Source organism: Paramacrobiotus metropolitanus, unplaced genomic scaffold (genome assembly GCF_019649055.1).
Source record: "Paramacrobiotus metropolitanus isolate TYO unplaced genomic scaffold, Prichtersi_v1.0 Parri_scaffold0000064, whole genome shotgun sequence".
Classification (NCBI taxonomy): domain Eukaryota; kingdom Metazoa; phylum Tardigrada; class Eutardigrada; order Parachela; family Macrobiotidae; genus Paramacrobiotus; species Paramacrobiotus metropolitanus.
This window is the reverse complement of record NW_026570284.1, coordinates 271,618-292,238: the sequence shown is the minus strand read 5'-3', so window position 1 is coordinate 292,238 and position 20,621 is coordinate 271,618. Positions and strand designations below refer to the sequence as shown.

General features: G+C 40.3%; 4 protein-coding genes across 4 annotated transcripts; 2 read left to right on the top strand and 2 right to left on the bottom strand.

Annotated features, from left to right (window-relative positions):
- Window positions 1-1,065: 1,065 nt before the first annotated feature.
- LOC129593884 (uncharacterized) lies at window positions 1,066-4,671 on the bottom strand. The gene is made up of 4 exons (XM_055490377.1): window positions 4,293-4,671; window positions 3,527-3,708; window positions 2,952-3,173; window positions 1,066-2,678 (listed from the first exon to the last, which is right to left on the bottom strand). The coding sequence occupies exons 1-4, from the start codon at window positions 4,585-4,587 to the stop codon at window positions 1,443-1,445; spliced, it is 1,935 nt and encodes a 644-aa protein (XP_055346352.1). The 5' UTR covers window positions 4,588-4,671; the 3' UTR covers window positions 1,066-1,442.
- A 754-nt stretch (window positions 4,672-5,425) lies between these two features.
- LOC129593837 (T-box transcription factor T-A-like) lies at window positions 5,426-9,422 on the bottom strand. The gene is made up of 7 exons (XM_055490312.1): window positions 9,282-9,422; window positions 7,546-7,827; window positions 7,332-7,439; window positions 7,077-7,201; window positions 6,804-6,868; window positions 6,518-6,640; window positions 5,426-5,937 (listed from the first exon to the last, which is right to left on the bottom strand). The coding sequence occupies exons 1-7, from the start codon at window positions 9,420-9,422 to the stop codon at window positions 5,426-5,428; spliced, it is 1,356 nt and encodes a 451-aa protein (XP_055346287.1).
- A 3,472-nt stretch (window positions 9,423-12,894) lies between these two features.
- Window positions 12,895-15,847, top strand: LOC129593876 (uncharacterized). Its single transcript, XM_055490364.1, has 5 exons — window positions 12,895-13,232; window positions 13,386-13,883; window positions 14,304-14,583; window positions 14,768-14,901; window positions 15,140-15,847. The coding sequence occupies exons 1-5, from the start codon at window positions 13,193-13,195 to the stop codon at window positions 15,436-15,438; spliced, it is 1,251 nt and encodes a 416-aa protein (XP_055346339.1). The 5' UTR covers window positions 12,895-13,192; the 3' UTR covers window positions 15,439-15,847.
- LOC129593836 (protocadherin Fat 1-like) lies at window positions 15,829-20,379 on the top strand. Its single transcript, XM_055490311.1, has 11 exons — window positions 15,829-15,850; window positions 16,784-16,886; window positions 17,154-17,231; window positions 17,328-17,479; window positions 17,607-17,849; window positions 18,231-18,473; window positions 18,713-18,767; window positions 19,046-19,197; window positions 19,285-19,360; window positions 19,496-19,858; window positions 20,087-20,379. The coding sequence occupies exons 2-11, from the start codon at window positions 16,832-16,834 to the stop codon at window positions 20,377-20,379; spliced, it is 1,710 nt and encodes a 569-aa protein (XP_055346286.1). The 5' UTR covers window positions 15,829-15,850; window positions 16,784-16,831.
- Window positions 20,380-20,621: the final 242 nt, after the last annotated feature.

Here is a 20,621-nt window from a genome sequence, read left to right as displayed (position 1 = left end):
AAACGAAGACGCAAACCTTGTAAAAAGAGGGACAACAGTATTCAGCTACAAAAAAGCTTTACGCAACTTGAAATACTTGTTCTACATTTTCACGACGAAATTCAAACATTCAAACAGAAAATTAGTAAACCTATTCCCTTACGAACACGTTCGACGGCCAGGTCCTATTCGAGTAGGGTCCATAATCCTTGCGCATGCTTAATTCCATATACTTTCGGTTCTAATGCTATTCATCGTCACTAAAATTTCCCTCCGATTCTACAAAGACACAACCAATACAAATAGGAACCCGGCGCCAGAACTGCAATTGTACCTGCTTATTAATATTATTTGCATATACAGTTGGTGTTATTAACATTATATCTACAGTGGACTTCTTAAAGATGTTACGTACCGGCAGCCGCATAGTGTTATGCATATTGGTGTAGATATTTTGTAGCACCATCTTTAAGTCCAGTGTAATTGCCAGCAGCACATTTAACGTATCAAACTGAAATTACTGTGTTCTGATACTAACTGGGTAACAAAATGGTGCTTTGATATTGCCAAATTGAAATCTTGGTTTTAACCGAAAGCCTTCAAGAATTTCGCTACCAGAAAAATGTCAGAAAACAGATTAATGTGCTCAGCGTCATAAACACCTTTTTAAGGATTACAATAGCCACAGAATAAACGGTTTCTCTGCGGATCACTCACCATAATTTTGTCAAACAAATGCTTCATCATAAAGCTAGGATGATGAAGCATAAATTATGACAAAGTCACATTACGTTCAAAAATAAAATTTAAGAGAAAATAAACGCGAGCTAGGTACTATAATATAAAATTAGAAAAAGCACTCACCAGTGGTACAGTATGGCGCCTTTCTTTCCAAAACCACGCTCCATTTTTTGGCTCGAGATCCGTACAGAACACCCGAATGGCAAACCTTGGCTGACACAGATCTTTCCATAATTATAAAATCAGTAAGTCTTTTTGGTTGCAGGCCGTCACACAGTACAATGCGTATCGAGCATCTCACAAACGGCAAATTATCCCGGAAAGTACGTCCGGGCAAAAGCCAGAAGCTAAGGGTGCGGATTTTAAACTGAGTTTTGATCTTCAGACCGCCGAACCGGGCAGTATTTTTTGTTCCTGTTACGTTTTTTTCGTTCAAAAAGTCAAAAAATCGCAGTAGTGGTTTACGCAAGTGGCTTTTTCGCTGTTTGCTCCAGTTTGCCTGGTAAACGTTTTGTTAGCCGAAATAAAGGTAAATAAATAGTAAATCTTAAAAAACAAAAATTGTGCTAAGGTATGGGTATACTGGATGACAAACTGCTGTATGACACGGCATGACAAAGAAATACTACCTAGCAATTTGATACAAGCAGACTGCAACGAAAACATACAAACTACTGTGTATAACGAAACAACAGGAGGAAAACCATCTACGATGTGTATAATTAGGCCAACTGCACAACTGGTCGTACAACTCGCGCCGATCCCAGGATGACCTTATCAATATCTTGCACGACTATGTGTACACCGGACGGCTCTGCTTCAAATTCCACAGCCACCTCAAATACAAACAATTTCCCGGTTGTTACTCCTCGTTTCTCCAGCGGCACCTGGAGATGCAACTGGGCTACACATTCCATATCATCCTCACACACCGTTCCCACCTGTACCGCTTCCGGTGCAAAAAACACCCGCACCCAAATACTTTGCTGGTTGGGCGTGGCCGCAAAGAAACTTTTCCTGACAGCATAGTCCCGTCCCGGGAGGTACTGGTCTTTTTTGACAAACGCAATAAAGGCATCGCAAAAGTAGGATTCACTGCTTGGTGTTCGCGCCAACGGTACGTGCAGTGCCTCGCGGTCGCAGTGTGCCGCCGCCGTTAGACCAACAGTATACAAACTCCGCAGCATTTTGGCGCTCTTAATGGACTGGCCGGCCAATGCACCTAACAGCGGCGCAAATTTTGCTTCCGATTGTACCAACACGTCGTAACCGTTTAATTTAGAGCGTAACAACTCCAGAAACAAGATATTCTCCGCAAAGACACCGGTGACATACGTGGGAACGGTAGCGTTGAGATCCGGCGGCTGATCTTGTAGACACTGGTGCAGTAAACCAATGACCTTTTCAATATACTCGCTAAACGGTTTAACGACTACGCTATACGGGATGCTGATGGAATTATCGGTGGGGTTGAATTTGTATCCCATACGCGATGGGCAGTCGGCAATTTTAGCTTTGGATTTCTTATGAAAATGCGAGCAGAATGAAAAGGGCACGTGGACGACCAGGTCATGGTCCATGCGCATTAAATGCTTGGCTTTTTCTATCCCTCCAACCAAATCCACGTAGCCTTCGTAGTTTTCTTTCTTATAGGATTGTATCATTGTCACGCCGAATGTGGTTTGTAATAAGCGGCACAACGCATCGGAAATCTTTTGCTCGCCGTATTCCATAGTTTTTCGTACTGCCGGGAAAAGTATTCCGTCCTCAACCGTAGCATAGGTTATCGTAGTCTTCTTTGCACTGATATGCATCGAAATAAATTTGTGTGTCGAACGTGGCATTGCTGTTAAAATGCGTGGCGATGTTGCTGGTAAAAGTAGCGGTACATTCGATCCAGCCAGATAAGCGAGAACCGCGTTTGATCGCAGAATAATTTTGTATGGGGCCAGGTCAAGCTGTAAATTTTAACATAAGTTAATCAAGTAACTGTTTAAGTGTACACGGCTTTGAGGTGTCATACGCCTATACTCCTGGAGAAAAGTAAAACTTTCAAGCGCCCGCGGTATCCGTGCGCAATCTATATTGAGGTTTTCAACTTTACGCTCATAATATGGGTGCGCACATTTTAAAATTATTTCGTAACTCAAGTTTTTTTAGTATGTACAGTGAAGTAATTTACATGGATACCGTGCAATACTTCTACATATGTTATTAGCATGGCGACTCACAGCAGCCAAAATTTTCTCCAAATTCTTTTTGTGGAATTCCGTGTCAGCGGTAATAATCCACGTGATGTTTGAAATGAGAATTTTTTCTTCAGCATTTTTATTTAGTGTGCCATTCATTTCCGTAACCATAATTTTTTGCAGCTGTAGCAGCGCTTCCGTTCCAAAGGTCATGTAGCTGGTGTCCAACGCTGTAGTTCCATTAGTCACGTTTCTGTCGGCATCCTACAGTGAGTTAGTTACCAGTTACAGATGCAAACCAATAATTCTAGAATTGCTAATTTGCTATATACAGTTATATTACGTTCTATTTGTCAATTCTTTGCAATGCAGTATGGATATGCGTAATGTTCACACGCTGTAAAATGCACACTATTCAACAATGTCTCGCATTAAATACACGATTAGGTTAGCTATAGCGTAGCTAGGTTGGCTGGTTGGTTAAGCTATTTTGTTATTGCTGAAAAATGCAACTAAAAATACAGTAGTACGGTAACTAATTATTAACTCCCGTTGGCACAAGCAAAGCATGGTACTAATGAAAACAGTAAATAATTAAGATGTCATTAAATACATACCTCCATAAACACATTTTTCGATAGATCTCGGATCAGCATTAACTTTTTTCTCTGCCTTTGGCTGGCATTGAGATATCGAATGTGCGCTTCATATCCTAAAGCGACCAGTTTTCCCGATGGAATCTCCAGTAGAGCCTCGCTTAGCGGCATTCGGGAATCATTTTGCGGGCAGTGTCTGCAAACTGCAGATCCACACAGTGACACATGTACACAATCTGCTCGAGGTAATGTTTTTGCATCAGTAGTATATTACGAGTACATAAAAGTACAAAAAAGTACAAAAAGTAGAGTAACTTGGACGTGTTTTGCTATTACCCCAAATCAAATTAACATATTATATCGCATTCAGTTGCTGCATCTAAGTACAGATCACACAGGTAGAATGCAAGAGATTTGAGACACTGACGGCAAAAGACTGATATTTTTATGCACTGCTGAATTTTTAATATAGATGAATAGATGAATACCTGTGATTACAGATAACAGATGAACAGTGCTGAATTTCTAATAGTAAGTAAGTAATAAATATTTCACTAATAATTTTATTTGTTTCGTTTTTCCAAAATACCGGCTTTTTACAATTTTAACACGACTGCTGGTATCTGCTGCAGTGCTGCTGTAATTTTATCGGTTTTCAGGAAGCAAGAGTTCTCGTCTGAAGATTACGATTACCGAAATTACATTTGCTACTGCAAAATTAATCGTATTGTAAAATAACGTTAAAATTTAATAAACAGATTAACCATCGATTGTAGTCGTGAACTACCTGGCCAACGATCAAAGATGTGGCACTCTTCTGAACCATCCGTGTACTGTAAAGTGTATCCAGCCGAGATAAACTTGGATCCTATATCGATGCCGGCCGTTATGTGCTTAATTAGTTTGCGCGGGCTGTAGAAGGTTTTCGCGGGAATTTCGTGTTGTGGGCCGGTGGATGATAGCGATGTCCTCTTTGATTGCTGAAAATATTCGGTGATGGGGGTTGTTGAGAACGAAACCGAAACCGGTCGGCGAGGCCGTTTTGGAGCGTCATAATCGGACAGTCTTCTGTTAGTATCCATGATTCCCTATTTGAACAGCTTTGGCGATCCACGAATGCTACGTATATATTCTGTTGTCCGTTAATATTTACATGGAATCAATAATCCGTGTGAAATTATACGCATAAGCCAAGCAATGAGCATGTAGTTGCAGTAATAATATTTTTTGGATAACTGCGTTACGGTTAACCCTAGCAGTGCTGCTCTTTTGATTCAGTGGGAAATCCAGCCACGTTATTCTGTGAATTTTAAGAATTTATAATAATATGAATAGCTGCTTTTGAGTACCTCTTTTATTTTGGTGCGGGTTCAGCCGGGCACAAATGACTGCCGACCACAAATATTTACACCGCATTAGCGAAATGGTAATTTACGATATCTATGCATTTCATTTTTTATAGTTCAGTGTGAGAAGTGGCACAAGCTGGTCATTACTTATTCGGTAAAGCTTTGCTGCGTTTAGCGGTGGCATGACTACAGTACCATGATAAGCAAAATGCTATTTATGTTTAATAGCTTCGGAATACGCTACTTTGATTTTACTGCATAACTTGTGTAAAAGTTTTATCAAAGCCCTTTAAACAAACATCACAAACAGCGCATAAAATCCAAACAAAAGCCCCAAAATCATCACAATCCAGTTGAAAGAAAATGTGGCCGAAAAGCCAAACAAAAAGAAAGTAAGTGAAGTCAAAACTAAACAGTTTACACTCCGATAACAAAATAATTGTAATAGTAGAACTACAACATGGAACCGCTGGAATATAAAAAAAACAACTTTTAAAGCTGCGCACAAAATCCTGTGCAAGGCGGATGGGCGAAAACAAATGGTCAACAAAACTGCAATAACACGGAAACCCTAGAAGAACACATTGGTGTACTGCTGGCCAATCGGTGGCGGGGACGATTTAATACCGGGCGTCGCCTCCGTAGACGATGCACTGGACAGCGGGCTGTCGTCTACGGATCCCGTTGTCGTGGACACAACGTTGGTCGCAGTGCAGTTTGCTGTGTAATCCAGTGCGGAATACGTCGGGTAATTGGTGGTATATGGCACGGCGTTGTAAGGACCGAAGCCGCCGGTCGTGTACGCGGTGTCGTGGCCGTAGTACGATGCATCAGCTCCCCGGCCCAGTGCTCCGTAGGGATTGTACCATGCCACATTGTTGCCGGACACATTGGACATGTGATCGGCAGTGGTCCACATGGATTGCGCTGCGTCCGGACAGTAAGTGTAGCCGTTCATGTAACCCGGCATGTAGTTGCCGTTGGTCTGGCCGGCAGCGGTGGAGTAAATGCCGCTTAGACTGGATGTGGCCGGCTGTTGGGTGGTAGGATAATTGCGGCCGTGCGAATATGATCCAGAGTAACCTAAAAGATAAACCAATAAATTGTAGAGCGTAGAAAGGGACACAATAGAAGTATGTACTATGTAGTATTATTACCGTAACCGTTGGATGAAGTTGCACCACAGATTCTGCTTTACGCAAACAGACGTATGCAGGGTGCAAAACAAACGTGCTCCACCGTTTCCGGATACTGCTGATATCTTCCAGCTGGTTGTTTACGTTGTCTCTTGACAGTGTTTTATGTAAAGCGCTGCTACTAAAGTTGTGTGGCATTGACGGTACATGTGGTATTGGCTGCACTTGGCTTACAGTTTACCTGCAATTTTACTGCAGTTTATCTGATGTACAGAGTACCTGTATTTAGCAGCATCGCCGTATATAAAATGCTGTCTAGCCACAACGTAAAACACCAGCTGGATGATAATAGCAGCAGCCGGAAACAGTGGAAAACGTTTGGTTCTGACACGATATTAGTTCAATAACACTCGCGAATTGTTACAAATCAGATTACTATTAATTTGTGCTTTTTGTTTTACGAATACGAGTGCCATAACTGCGCGCTAATACAACAAAAATAAGCGTTCGCGTGTTTTAGTTTTTACCGTTTTCAGATAGGTATTTTCGGACGTTGGCGTAAGGATGTGTCCGCGATGAACGGTATGAATGAGAGGAGCGGATTGGTTTCCCAGTCGCATCCACGTTGCCGACCACATCTGATGCTAAACCTGGAATTCACAGCTGTTGTATAGTATACGGTACGCATCAGCAGACACTTTCCATATTCGTATTCCATATAGAAAATACATTATATATCTAACTACTTTCTGGAAGGTATTCTTATTACAAAGTCATTTGAACTAAAATCTGGAAAGCTTTTGCATACGTTACCTTGAATATCTTTGCCTTCTGCACGCTGAATTGTAGTAAAGCAGTGGTTATCCGGATTTATCTCACTACAACCGGACAACGGTGTAATAAATTATAATTACCTACTTGTACTCGTAGGTACGCAGTCATGACTGTTATAATTAACGCGACGATTGTAAATATGCAAACGCTTAAAACAAATACTTATAATACATATCTAGAGATTAAGCGGTTAATAATTTTACAGCATACTTTGTCTTACAAATAGTCAACGCACAGCCAACAACAGCTTACAATTTCGTATTGTTATCCTTGTCGTTCGGCGTTCTGTTGAAGCCCTTTGCGAACGGATTGTTTTCTTTCTTCAGATTAGTAATGGTCTGATTTTGATAACTGGTAACCGCCATGAAAGAGCATTCCTGTAAAAGAAGGATTCACTTTGCAAAGGGAATCAAGTATATAAATGACATAAGTATGAGTACTATGCACTTAACACATTATTAACTTAACTTATTATATGAAGTAATCTGTTCGTGCTTTAAAACTTACCGGCAGTCGTTTTTCTGCGACCAGCACATCTGTTCCTTGGATTCCTTCGGTATGGGCCTTATAGACGCGTATCACAGGTTCGTAGTAATGGAGCGAATTAAGACGAACCTTAATAAAATTGCAAATGTAGTTATGTAGATATTAATCATGAGTAATCAATCACTTGTAAGTTAGACAAGTAATTTACGGAAAAATTACTAAATGGTTTTCTCACCATTTCTTTTCCTTCTTTGTTGGATACCTTCAGCTTATCGAACTGAATGGCGTTATCCATCCACACGCTTCCGTAGTTCGGTGAACGGCAGTGCAGGTAACTGGTCTGAACCGGACACGGCTCCGCTTTTCCGGCTTTGCTCCACGAACCGTCGCAGTACTTCCAGCGACAGTTCTCTTTCTGGATAAAATCCATTCGGACCGCATACATCCGATGAGGTTCCAGTCCCGTTAGCCTTAACTTCACCACCGGAAACAGCTTCCGACCGCTCTTAGTTATTATCTGTTTAAAAGGTCATATGCGCACAAACTGCCGCTTTTGTAAATAAGAATCAGACTTCAATTTTTTGCAGAACGCGACTATGTTTTGGGATTCTTATTGAATTTTTAATTATGTTAAAATACTCGTAAGTCGTAGCCGTAATATGATTTTCGCAATTAAATCTAAGCTATTTTTCCACTGGCTTAACGATGACAGAAATAGTAAAACACGTAATTAATGTGTTAGCAATATGTAATTTGTGTACGCGCTTACTATACTGAAATGTGGACAAGCCTTCTTGTTCTTTGTATTCATAAACACAAGCATTTCCGTTGGCTTTACGTTTTCACGCGACGGACAATATGACACGGTAAAATTTCGTTTGATTCATATAAGAAAACAAAGAAATGGAATTTGTAGGAGTTAGGAATGACATCGATAATACAATCTGTAAATTTTGCAACTTTACCTGCTTTGTGTACACTTTAAATGTGTCGGCCACTACGTGTAAGAACACTGCCCTGTGTCGGTGTTAACGGGTATTTTCGTGGTACAACATTCGTTATTAATACATCATATCCTTCCCGCAGAAATGTTCAAGAGACTATGCCTTGCATTTGTCCCAACTTCAAAAGGAAGCAGCATATATGTGGCAAAGTGGATGCAAAGCAAAAACACAATTCTCCCCACTACAAAATTATTTACCACTATGCCTGTAGACTGTAGTCCTCGGTCGGTAAGAGATCATAATGACCTTTAATTTAATAAAAGCAGTGAACATACAGCCACTAAGGCAGATCGGTTATTTTCGCTTCAGTTTGATTTTGATTTTGACAAGAGTTTGCAATACATAAACCGCATTATGCTGCCACACCGAGCGGCTGTAGTGGTTTAAAGCGGCGGAAGTCCTTGATTTTCCTTCGTTTTTTTTTCGAATCTCACTCAGCAAATTTGGTGAAAAACCAACACCACCACTACAGATAGATCGGTTGCAGTGGCCGAAACTGCGTCTCAGGATTTTTTGTTCCTGACAGTGTCAGTACGTCCATGGAAACCACCCAGGTTACTCATAATGTTGGTTTTAATTTACACCTAATTAATTTTAATTTGTTCTGAAACTAAAAACGCTTTTAAAAATGCAAATTGACTGTATTAGCAAGTGCACTGCATTATTTTTCCATGGTTTTACGGCAGCTGCAGTTGCCGGAGAGAACTCAACGAGAATAAGAAGGTTTCGTTTCGCGCAGACTTTAACAATTAACGCTTTAACTTTAACGCTTGGCTTTCCTTTGTGTTATAATGTTTTTCGTAAGTGATGTGTAAATTACTGGCTAATAACTAAACTAATAAAATTCCTACGCTTGACTACTGTAGCGTTTATAACACAGTTACACAGCATCATCCAGGTGCCCGCCGGCGGCCGTTAAAATTACACTAACCTAACATTAATGTACAGTACACTGTACAACACTTACCATTTCGTTTAAAAGTCCACACGAAAAGATCTTCCACAAATGCACATCCTCCAGTTCAATATTGATGTTTTCCAGCTGGGCTTTAGTGCCGCTCGCACCGGCAGACGAAACGTTAGATTCGCTTACAGGATGACGCGTCATACTGGCCGTAATAAGAACACAAAGATTGCCGCAGTCTGGCAAAAAGGACCACCTCAAACTGCACCCGCTCCGAAGCAAAAATAAATGGCTTCCGAGGATAACAACGAATTTTAAACGAATGTTCGGGGACACACACCCGTATCACTTATATCGCTGTACACTATAACAACAGGGTATATCAATTATCAAATACTACCGAGCATAAACCATATCAAAATCCCATCGTAGTCGGATCATACATAAATGTTTTAACAACGACTAAGAATGATTTATAACTCACAAAACTTTTATATAAGTACGTGAATAACTCCTGAGTATTTACTGGACGTTCCTTCGAGACGTGAGCAAAGGACGGAGTGACCAGAAGGAGGAGCCAAGCATGTCCTGACCAATCCGCAATCTGCTTTGTCCCACACTTAACGAATGACGACCACCCGATTCCTTGACTCTCTTGCCATTCAAAACGGTTGTTATTCTGGAAACTGCATACGCACACAAGCATGCGAACTGGACGTCAGCTTGTTTTTAATGCCGCAGTTTGCAACGTTAATTAGATTTGATCACCTAACAATTAAGGCTTTTATGCATGCCAATACTGAGGGATGGAGGGAGCAGAGAGCACACGCTTAGACACAGAGCAAGGACAGCCGGCAAAACATTTAAAAGCAGGTAATGGAGGCGTGAGAAACGTTCGTCCTCTATTGTTATTTCACACACAAAAAATCTTGTTTACAATTAGAAACAGTCAGGATGTGCGCGCATACTCTATTCAGTTCGAAATAGGATATCAGTTTTCCCGCGATGACCGCATCCTGAAAAACAGTATTAGTATGGAAACTGCTGATCTCGCAATACACTTTGTGATTTAATAATCATAAGATCTACATTCACCTTAAGTTATTCATTTAAAATAAAATAGTTTAAAATACAGTTCTCTTACTAAATCATTAACCGAGTCGTAGACATAAACTCATACAATTTGCTTTACTTTTCGCCAGTTAGACTTTGAAGAGTAGAAGTAGCAACGGCAGTTGTGTATTCTGTGATCGCATTATTCGCATCCCTGTTTGCTCAAACTCGCATAACTGTATGAAGTATTAGATAACAAGAGGGTTAATATTTGGTGTATATTAGTATTATAAAGGATATCAAATGTCTAGATTATAATATGCGCTACAAGCAATGAACCAACACATTGTAGAAATGCAACAATTGGTAATTGTGCAGTGGTTTTACGGAAAGTTTTTTTATCTTAATGTAATCCGCAAACTTCCTTTAAAGATTCTGGTGCCTAAAAGTACAGCGGAATCTGTCGGTGCAGTTCTTGTTGGATAATAACTTTGCAATTTCCGAGAGAGCACTAAGCATAAAGATTGCTTTACTAATAGCGTCTTTGCTAGCCTCTTCTACACAGCTTACCTTGTTTTGCTGATTTTTATTGCTGTGCGATTGATTAGCCCGTGATCAATTAATTTTGTAATTAGTACCTCGTGCGCTGTCGCTACTCCGATTTCCACTTCTGTAAGGATCGCTTATCAGAATCTTTGCTGTAGACGATGCAGACACTGTGTATCATGAAAACAAGATGGAATCGCACAGCATGATCCAGTTAGGGAAAGATTTTGGCGATACGTACCTTCCTGCGCGCAGCTGGCATCGCACGTGTTTCTACAGATAGGATCGCTACCAGAGTGATCCCAGTATTCAGTTTTCGATTTCGCAGGAGTATGTGGGAATTAGGTGGAAAGGTGGCTCAATTTGGTCTTACCGGTTTATTATTAACTGGACTAAGTGCATTTCCACGAAACAATACCCGACTGAAATACAGGTTTACGAGCCGAACATTTTTGTTGTTAAACCATATGTACGCAATTAGGCACGTTTTAACTATTAAAGTGGCGTTATTTTAAATATTCAAAGAAGTGCTTGAAACTAGCAGATCGCTATTAAGTTTTAGAATATTGTTAAAAAAATGCGATTGACCTTTGCTTGAGTAATCGCAACGTTGGCTTGCAAGTACAAGCACAATATGGATCTTACGTATCCAATCCGCTTATGTAAACAATACTTAATGCTTAATAATTAAATTTTATTAGTGAAAGCCTTGTAACATTCGCATTCCTATAAATCCCATATATTGCGATAAAGAAAATTGGAGGTTGTATAATAAAATTATTATGATTAATTGCAGATGGGCAAGGGCACTGCTGTACTGACAACAATACTGGTAACTCGCAACTGTCAAAGGGATCACACAGGCTTTTACGACTTGTTTTGCTGGTCTTCCTTTGAGTTTAGTCGAAAACAAGATAATTAGGCCAATAGAAGTGTGGTGTGATGCATGAGGTGTGCTGCTAATTAGAAGGTCGGTAAATCGTTCGGTAATTGTCGGGCACTGTTGATCTTCTTGTAGCAAAGGTGATCAGATGGAACTAAAGAGGCAACCATGATATCATAGCAGTCATCCCGCTGTTTGTTCTATCGTTTGTTTTGGCGCGTGGCACATAATCATCGAAGACTCGTCAATATGTATGTCTTTTCTCGATTAAACCATAGAGACTTTACCGATCGTGGGCCTTTAGATCTCTCGGAGCCGCCGCACAGTACCATCCAGTTGTAAACACTTGCACATGTGTGGCCAAATTTTGAGAGTTTTGACGATATAGCGAAATACTGGAAATAGCGAACGAACATTTTACGCCGCTATAGAGACGTAGTAATGTTCATTGTTCATATTGAACGGTAGTTTCTAACAACAATGCCATTCTGTAGCATACAAAAAACAAAAACATGGCACATTGCTACAGCAAGGTATACAGTATGCATGTCTGCACACGCTATGTAGGATTTACTTAATTTGTTGTTTTTGTACAGTAGCATTACACCAGTGTCCTGTATAGATATAACATATTATGTACTCGTATTAAAATTTTGCTTTTATTTTGAGAATAGAATAGACAGTGTGGTGTTTGAACGATTCGAACATTTCGCTGGCGAAGTCAAAATACGAGTAAAATTGATGCACAAAGTTAACTTTTGTGTTGTGAAATTGTGAATTTGTGCTCACGGCTTTTATTATCGGTGACCGATAGAGAAATCCATGAAAGTAAATAGTTCTACAACGTACAAAGTGCTTGTATAGCGCCTTGAAGGACCGTACTGTCTTAATAAAAACATTAAACGTAGCTCAACTAAACGTTGGGTAAACTTGCTCAGTTTATATGCGTATGTGAGCACAGCACTTTGTTCCTAAAAATACTTCTTTTTAAAATAATTTACTTTTTAACGGTTGTCAATTTGTTAGACAGCTGCGAGATTTAACAGCGTACTATCCACACTGTCTAAAGAATAATTATTAAAAGCGGAAAGGATACCTAAATCTCCACTGGGCGACGGTTTCGTACCAACTGAACCTAAATTCGAGATGAACGCTGGCTGCGAGCCTGCGACTTACGTAAAATTCATATGCTCATCGTAATTATAGAATCAAAATTTAGGATCTACTCTCTTTATCTATTAGAATCTGCAGGTGCTGGAATATGCACTTTTGAATTGCAAGAAGATATATTTGTGACTTATCAGTTCTTACCACTTCGGAGTGCTTGTAAACAGAACTCCTGTTTTGATCCGCATCTTGCATTCTTGGCAGTCATAATTATGGAAATGGGTTGACTTACTGTAATTTGGAATAACGCGCCTGTTGCCTCCTCTGAGTCCTTTCAGTGCATTTCAAAAATCAAGGTCCAGGGATCTCTTAGTTCGCATTCACCATGTTGTGGGAACTTTTAGCCAGACATAGTAATCTCATATGTAAGAATCTGCGCATGATATTACTGCCATGTTATTCTATGATATTACTGCATGATATTACTGCCGCATGATATTACGTCTAACGAACCGCGAATATTACTAGCTGCAGTATATTTATCATTTATGGTGATGATTTGCTGTTTTTCTTGGCAGGGATTTTAATCCTCTTCGCCTTCGCCTTCTCCCCCTTTGCCTCCGAGTCGGATGACAGCGTTTCCGACTCCGCTCCCAGCAGTCCCCCCAACACCACCGTTGCCGTGAATGCCTCGGCCAACAGCACTTCCGAAGAAATCGATGATGGCCACTGCGTCAGCGCGCAGGGAAATTTCGCCCAGTTGATCCGCAGCTACACGAATTCCAGCCTGCTGGGGGATGGTGAATCCGCCGAGGACCGTTGTGACAGCGATGCCATGGCGGAGGCCACGGCTGAAGCCAACGCGTCTATCCGGGAGAAAGCGCTGCGTTCGTTGCCCGTGGCGTCCACGCTCAGCCAGGTGAACAACGCGGAATCCGTGCAGTTCATGAAGTGGGCCGCGGATTTCTTCCCGCGCCACTGGTCCGCTCCCACGAAGGAGCGCTTCCTGAAGATTGTCGGCGTGACGCAGGATGATACGTGTACGTCGCAGCCTGATCCGCTGGATTTTTCCACAGGTACTGAAAGTTTGGCTTTTCATTTCTTCTGTATTTTTTCTCTTTTTTGTTGTACTGTAGTATTAGTAAATTTTACAGTTATTACTTATCACCGTTTTTACCTTACTAAAAATTATGCAACAAATTATTTTGAAATAATGTTTACGTCTTAATTCTTAAAATAACATCAGAGCTTTGGTGCTGTTTGATGAAATTAGATTTTTTTCTCGCGTGATATTTGCCGTATGAAATTAAACATCCAAATTCTTAGCAAAGTCTGCTAGCTTGCTTTGCTTTTTTCACATTTAATATTTTTCAGTCTTTTCTGCGTAAACGATGCTGTCGACCGCCGATTAGTTGCAAGCTGTAGCTTACAAATTCGAAGAATTACGACTGTGTTACTTGACTGCAGTACTAAGTAAGGTGATTTTAATATTTCAGGATGGCAGGCGCGATCGATTTTATATTTATATCAATCCAACAAGACCCGTTTGAGCTGCGCCAGTATTTATTCCAAAGACTCTGGTCATTTGAGTGTTATCCCTGGTTACCAACTCCAAGATGTGCTCAACGACACCGCCAGTAACCAAGTGTGCACCGTCGTCTTCTTTTATTCTGGCACTTGTCCCTACTGTTATCGCGCAGCTCCTGTCATGCATTCGGCAGCCGTATATTTCCCGGAGATTAGATTTCTGGCTGTGGACACCGACAGAACCCCAGGGTACGTGAATTCCGGTATTGTCATCATATTTTGCAAAATTTCAGGTTGAATAGTGTTAAAAATGGTAATTATAACTTTTATTGTGCGTAACCATTTGAATGTCACATAGTAGAGTGCAGACTACATACTTTTTTTACGCGTACATGTAGTGTGCAGTTTGTTAATCTTGGTTCTGCTTATACAGGGTAGCCGGACACTATGGAATAATGGGTGTTCCAGTGGTTGTACTCTTTTACGAGAAACGGTTTATTACTGGCTGGACTATCCCGAAAACCGATGCTCGCGATACTATCCGAGCATTCATTATGGCTTATACTGGTAAAACTGTAGTCGATTATTTGTATATCGTTAAGTTAGCCGAGTATGTTCATCTGTCTTTACTGACTGTAAATCGACTTATAAAATTTGTTATTTATTTTAACGTAATAGAATATTTTCTTGGTTTTTGTTTTACTGCCGTATAAATTCAGTTGTATATCTGGGCAACTCGGTCGTTGTCGCATTCTCGAAGTGCGTGCTTGCTTGTCTTGTTGATTGACTAAAGTGAATTTTTCAGATGTAAAATACATTCCACACACGCAGAATATTACTGGATTGAACGAAGGAATACTGAGCCATTTTGAATTGAGGAAGCAGAACAGTTTGATCTACATGATTTCCAACATAATCGTCTTGGCCGCCTTTGCCATCATATTCTGGAAGCGATACTTGCTGGATGCCATCAAAAAAGCATTAGACCGGGCAGGTGTCAATGACGAGCGACTGGTCTTGGGTGTCCAACAGCCGAATCCTCTCGGCGATCCCCAAATCCCCGTTCCCCAAATTGCGCCGGAAGTGCAGGACAATGTGAACTGAATCCTGGAGGAGTTGTGATTATTTTCCGGAATGGAAATGAGGCCGCTCGTTGTGGAGTGCCGACAACGGTGAAGCTGGGAAATACTTCACCTCAATCATCACTTGTGTTTGAAAATTGTCCTGTGAGTAATTTCCATTTCATTACTGTGAAGGGTAAACGGATGGCCCTTTTTTCCATAACGATTATTGTTATTTATAGCTGATGTATACGCGCCGTTCTGCTGGCGTAGCGCACAACCTGTGATGGTATAGTAATCGGTCTATGTTAAGTTTTACATGTACTTTGTATTAAGATTTGACTCTGCTTTGAATGAGTCTCCGAATGGTTTAGGAATATTCATCAAAAGCAAACCGGCTTATTTGTGCTTTATTGTGAGATATTTATGGAAACAACGTGCGGTTTTCTTGATTTGTAAGTTGCTCTGATTTTCTTGATCAAGTTGCGTTAGACATTCTTCCGGTTTACAACTTACATGGCTCTTACAAATAGGTGAATAGATTAACGTCCAATATTCAAAGTTTTCTTTGGAATCTGCGTGTATTGTCCCACTTTTCCTCTTATCAATCCCGGCAGATCAAATTTCGAACTACGTTTCTTAAGCGTTTCCGGTTTAAACAACCCAACAAGTGTTAGACAAAAGCAGAGAGAAAATAAATTTCTGTCTGGATAAATGCTAATTGTATAAGAAAGGATTTTTCGAGAGTTTCCATTGGTATTGCATTTGGTAATATCGTTTACTCTAAACTCCTGTATTTTGCTTTAATCATGATAAACCAATCCGGTTTTGGTTCTTTTGGATTGATCAGCTGTTAACGAGAGATCCGATGGTGCACGTACTACCATAACAAACAACGTGGTCACTTGTGAAGGTAAAATACGGTACCGGCAGTTCGGTTGTGATGATCCTGCACATCCGGTTGGTATTGCAGCTTACGTGTGTGTTTCGATGCTCAAGAGCAGTGTGCGTATGTTTTACCGGCATAACTGCAGTTACGGTGTGTAAAATTTAGTCTGTTGCCGGTAGTACAACAAAAGCGGAAAAATTCCGGCTAAAGTGAAATACTTTCGTGCAACACGTTAAAATAATGGAATTCAGCTCCTCTGAATGTATTCACCTGTTCATCGTTTGATTTGTGGAATACGCAGTTACGCACATATTCAATACTTTGTTCATTTCCTCTGCGTCAATCACTTCGACTTCTTGAGTATGCGAGCAGGCTGTCCGAAAGTAAGTTTGATTATATTACAGGAATAATGAATCGCTAAACCGTATTTTTCGCATACCTATAATTCCTTTGAGTTTTTTTATTTTTAGCCACCAATGTTTCCCTTTTTTTTATATAGTAATTCGGAAGAGTGCGTGATGCCGGTTCAACCGGCGACGTAAACGTGATGTTAATCCGTTTCTGGACATTGTCGATGTTGTGCACCGCGGCAGTTTGTCAGGGTAAGCTAACGTGCATTCGTGTGCCGTATGTGACTTTACTGTCGTGATCTTGGTGCGTTTCTTAATGATTTGTTGACAGTAATCCGTGTCTGGCGTCATGATCTGTTGACAAACTAGAAAATAAATAAAAGACAGAGTAGTTGTGTTGTCGCTGTTATTTACCGTCTCCTGTGTAGGATGTTTTTAAATAATCATTCGACGAACAAAATCAAATTCGAGATAGTAGGGCATCGATCGAAAACTTTAGAATGTTTGACTTTTTTGCAGACTGCTTATTTTACAATCCGAATACAACGGAAATATTTACCAGCGCATTTTTGAGTGTGCCGGAAGACGTTCCCACTGGTAAAAATTTTCGATGCATTTTATTTTAAATACATATTCAAAGAGAATCACATAGGTTCAGCCTAATTTGTTTCACTAAAAAGTTAATGGTTTCAGGTAAAGTGATTGCTCAAGTTGATGCAAAAATTGTTTTCCGAATTACGCTCGTCCCCACCGACAACGACATTGTTACGAAACTTTTCACCGTCGTGGTGCGGAATAACGTTTCCGTTGAGATTAGAACACAGGAAAAGCTTACATCTTTACTGGTAAGCTCTATGAAATTTAATTGCAGATTAACGCTAGGGATATTATTTTCTCACGTTAGCATAATTTTGGTGTCACATAACTAATTTCATCGCAATCGGATATACCGGTATAAGCAACTGTTTGCAGCCCCACATCAAAGATCTCAATTTTCAACTTCAATGTACCGGTCCAAGCGGCAGCTTCACGACCTTGCCCTTTATCATTACGGTTATCGATATTAATGACCATGCACCAGTTTTCTATGATTATCCCTATGAAGCGCATATTAGTGAATTTCACGGCGTGGGACTGACAGTTCTGGAGGGTGTTACGGCGTTCGACAAAGACTTACCCAATACAGCCAACACGGAAATTCAGTATGCCATTACGGTACGCGCTGACCAGTGCTGAATAGTGCAATAGTACACGTTGACATCGTTAAACGTAACTCATTGGTAATTTCATAAGCTCGCAGGGAAAATGCTTCACATACCCTGTACATGGTGCCAATTAAAATTTGGATGTTTAGCTTATAAGATTAGTTTATAATTAACCAACGCAATTCAGATTCCAGTTAGTTTGATGATAATGATAATGTTTATGTATACTGAAGTTTTGTTTTTGAACAACTACTTTGTTCACTAATTTATAATCCGTAAAAATATGTTGTGCATAATTAACTACGGTGTTGTTGTCGAGCTGGCAATACCTTTCTGCGCGCACTAGTACAGATACAGCAATTATTCCTAATTGCATTTCGCTAATTTGCAGGGCGGAAACGAACTGCAGTATTTCGGTGTGCCCAATCCGTTGGAGGGCACTATAATTCTACAACGTAAACTGGATTATGAATCCGGTCCACATATTTTCCGTTTGAATATCACCGCCAAGGATGGAGGAGAACCTCCAAGGTCAAACTATACCACGGTGACAATTTTCGTTATCGACGAGGATGACCAGAATCCGGTGTTCGAGAAGGATTTTTACGAAGCCACCATTATCGAAGAAACTGATGTAAGTAAATTAAGTACTCTTACATACGCAGAAGTTATACACTTCGCTGATAATGGGAGCCGGTGTTTGTCAACACCTGATCAAATATTATAACACGAATTCAGATGGAAAGTGATGCAGAAAGTAAAGGGAACGTAATAATCCTACACTCTGTTCCTTTTGCTTTCTGGTAGCTGTTTTATATTTTTATAGCAGTTATACGTACACAAGTTATACGCACGTAAATTTGAATTTTCTAGGAGTTCAAGCCAATTTTGACCGTCCATGCGTGGGACGGGGATGTGGGAATCAATGGTACGTATAATATATAACAGTAACTTGTTGCATGTCTGTTCCAGTACCGCTGAATACTTACTAAACCGGCATGGAGGTCGGAAACCAACCACAAAATTCAGTGAAGATTGTTTATGACACGAATGCATAATTTTTAAATTTCTGTACTCTTATAATTATGCGTATGGTAAAAAAACTTCTTTTTGCGGTATCTAAAATCTAATGTATTTAGAAAATTCTTTTCGGTGATCCAGTCAATAGTACACATTCGTTCATATGTTTTGCTATTTCCGTTGCAGAAAGTTTGAAATATGATATTTCCGACGGATTACAGTCTTTCATCAAACATTTCACCATTGACTATACATCCGGTACAATATCGCTATTGACCGCAATTGACCGTGAGCAGCTACCGTCGGCTTTATCCGGCTACATTAATATGATCGTTTCTGTAAGCAATACAACAATACAAAACTATGCAGCATGACTCTGTGGATATGCCAAAGTTTTTTTATTGAACAAATTGAATTTGTTTTAGGCAACACAAGATAATGATCCATCAAGAGTTGCCAAAGCTGCTGTGCGAATTTACGTGGAAGATGTGAATGACAATGGTATCAGTTTTCGATTTTTTAAAAACTACAGTCTGTGTCTTTACAGATTTCTTGAACTGAATTGTACAAACAAGATTTATAATCAACTGTAATTTCTTTAATTTTTTAGGAAGTAAATTATCAATATATTTTTAGGACCAAGATTTCTAGAATCAATGGTATCCAAAGAAATCGATTTACTGCCCACCGTACTTTCCGCACCCTACGTTGATCTCGTCCAGCTGACCGTTGTGGATCAGGACACGTCCGATAATGCCGCTTTCGTAGCCTTTATCGAATCCAATATCAGCCAGTCCAGCTACGTTAAACCGCTGATGATCCTCGAGCCCAATGAAGGCATCAACCAGACGATGGTGATCCGAGCCGACAACCTGACGGCCCTACTGGAGGAAGCTGGTGCGGAGTTCTCGCTCCGTGTTGTCGCCCTTGACTCCATACGCAACAAGCGGACAGTGCGGTCGTCCATGAAATTACCGGTTGACTCGATGCAGGATATTGGTATGTGTATGCGGCGTACTATAAGCTGATATTCGCGTATTAATTAATCCTGTTAATGCTGTCAACCGGCAACGCTTAACGAAAGGTCATCGACCATTGGCTTGTTATCAGTCGCTTCGTTGCGGTGACATCTGTAAATACAGTAATATTCCCGATGCCAAAATTGTGTAGTGTTTAACACAAAAGTGCATGTGTGGTGTGTAATTATGACGGTTTTTTTCGTTCCAGCATCCGTTCACATTAAATTCAATACACCTTTCCCGGCACTATGGAACGCAAAGGATGCCATAACCACTGGCCAAACCGGAAAAGAGTTCTTGTCACAGTATCCTGTAATTATAATGATAATTTTGGGAAGCCTGGTGTGTATATTGTTAATCGTTATTGCAATCATGGCGGTAGCGTATCATTCTCTGAAAGCCTCCAAGAAGGTTCATCCATTTTGCGACGCTACTTCTGTGAACAGCAGTATTACGATGTCGCCAGCATCTCTTTGCGGAAGTAATGAAAGTCAAGCATGAATCAATTACTAATAATTTAGAATAGCGTATATGATGCTACTATTAGGTTATCCAAATTTTGGAAGTGATTTTTGACAGTTTGCGCTATTGTATTATTAAAAACAACAAAAACGAACGCTTATTCCGATGTAGAGTGAGCACTGTTTTTCGCCTTCTGCGTTTCTCGGTTCCCGTGAACTCCAGGATGAAGTGGAGCATTTTTCGCTGAGAGATTGTAGTCATCGTTGTACTGTAAATCCGTA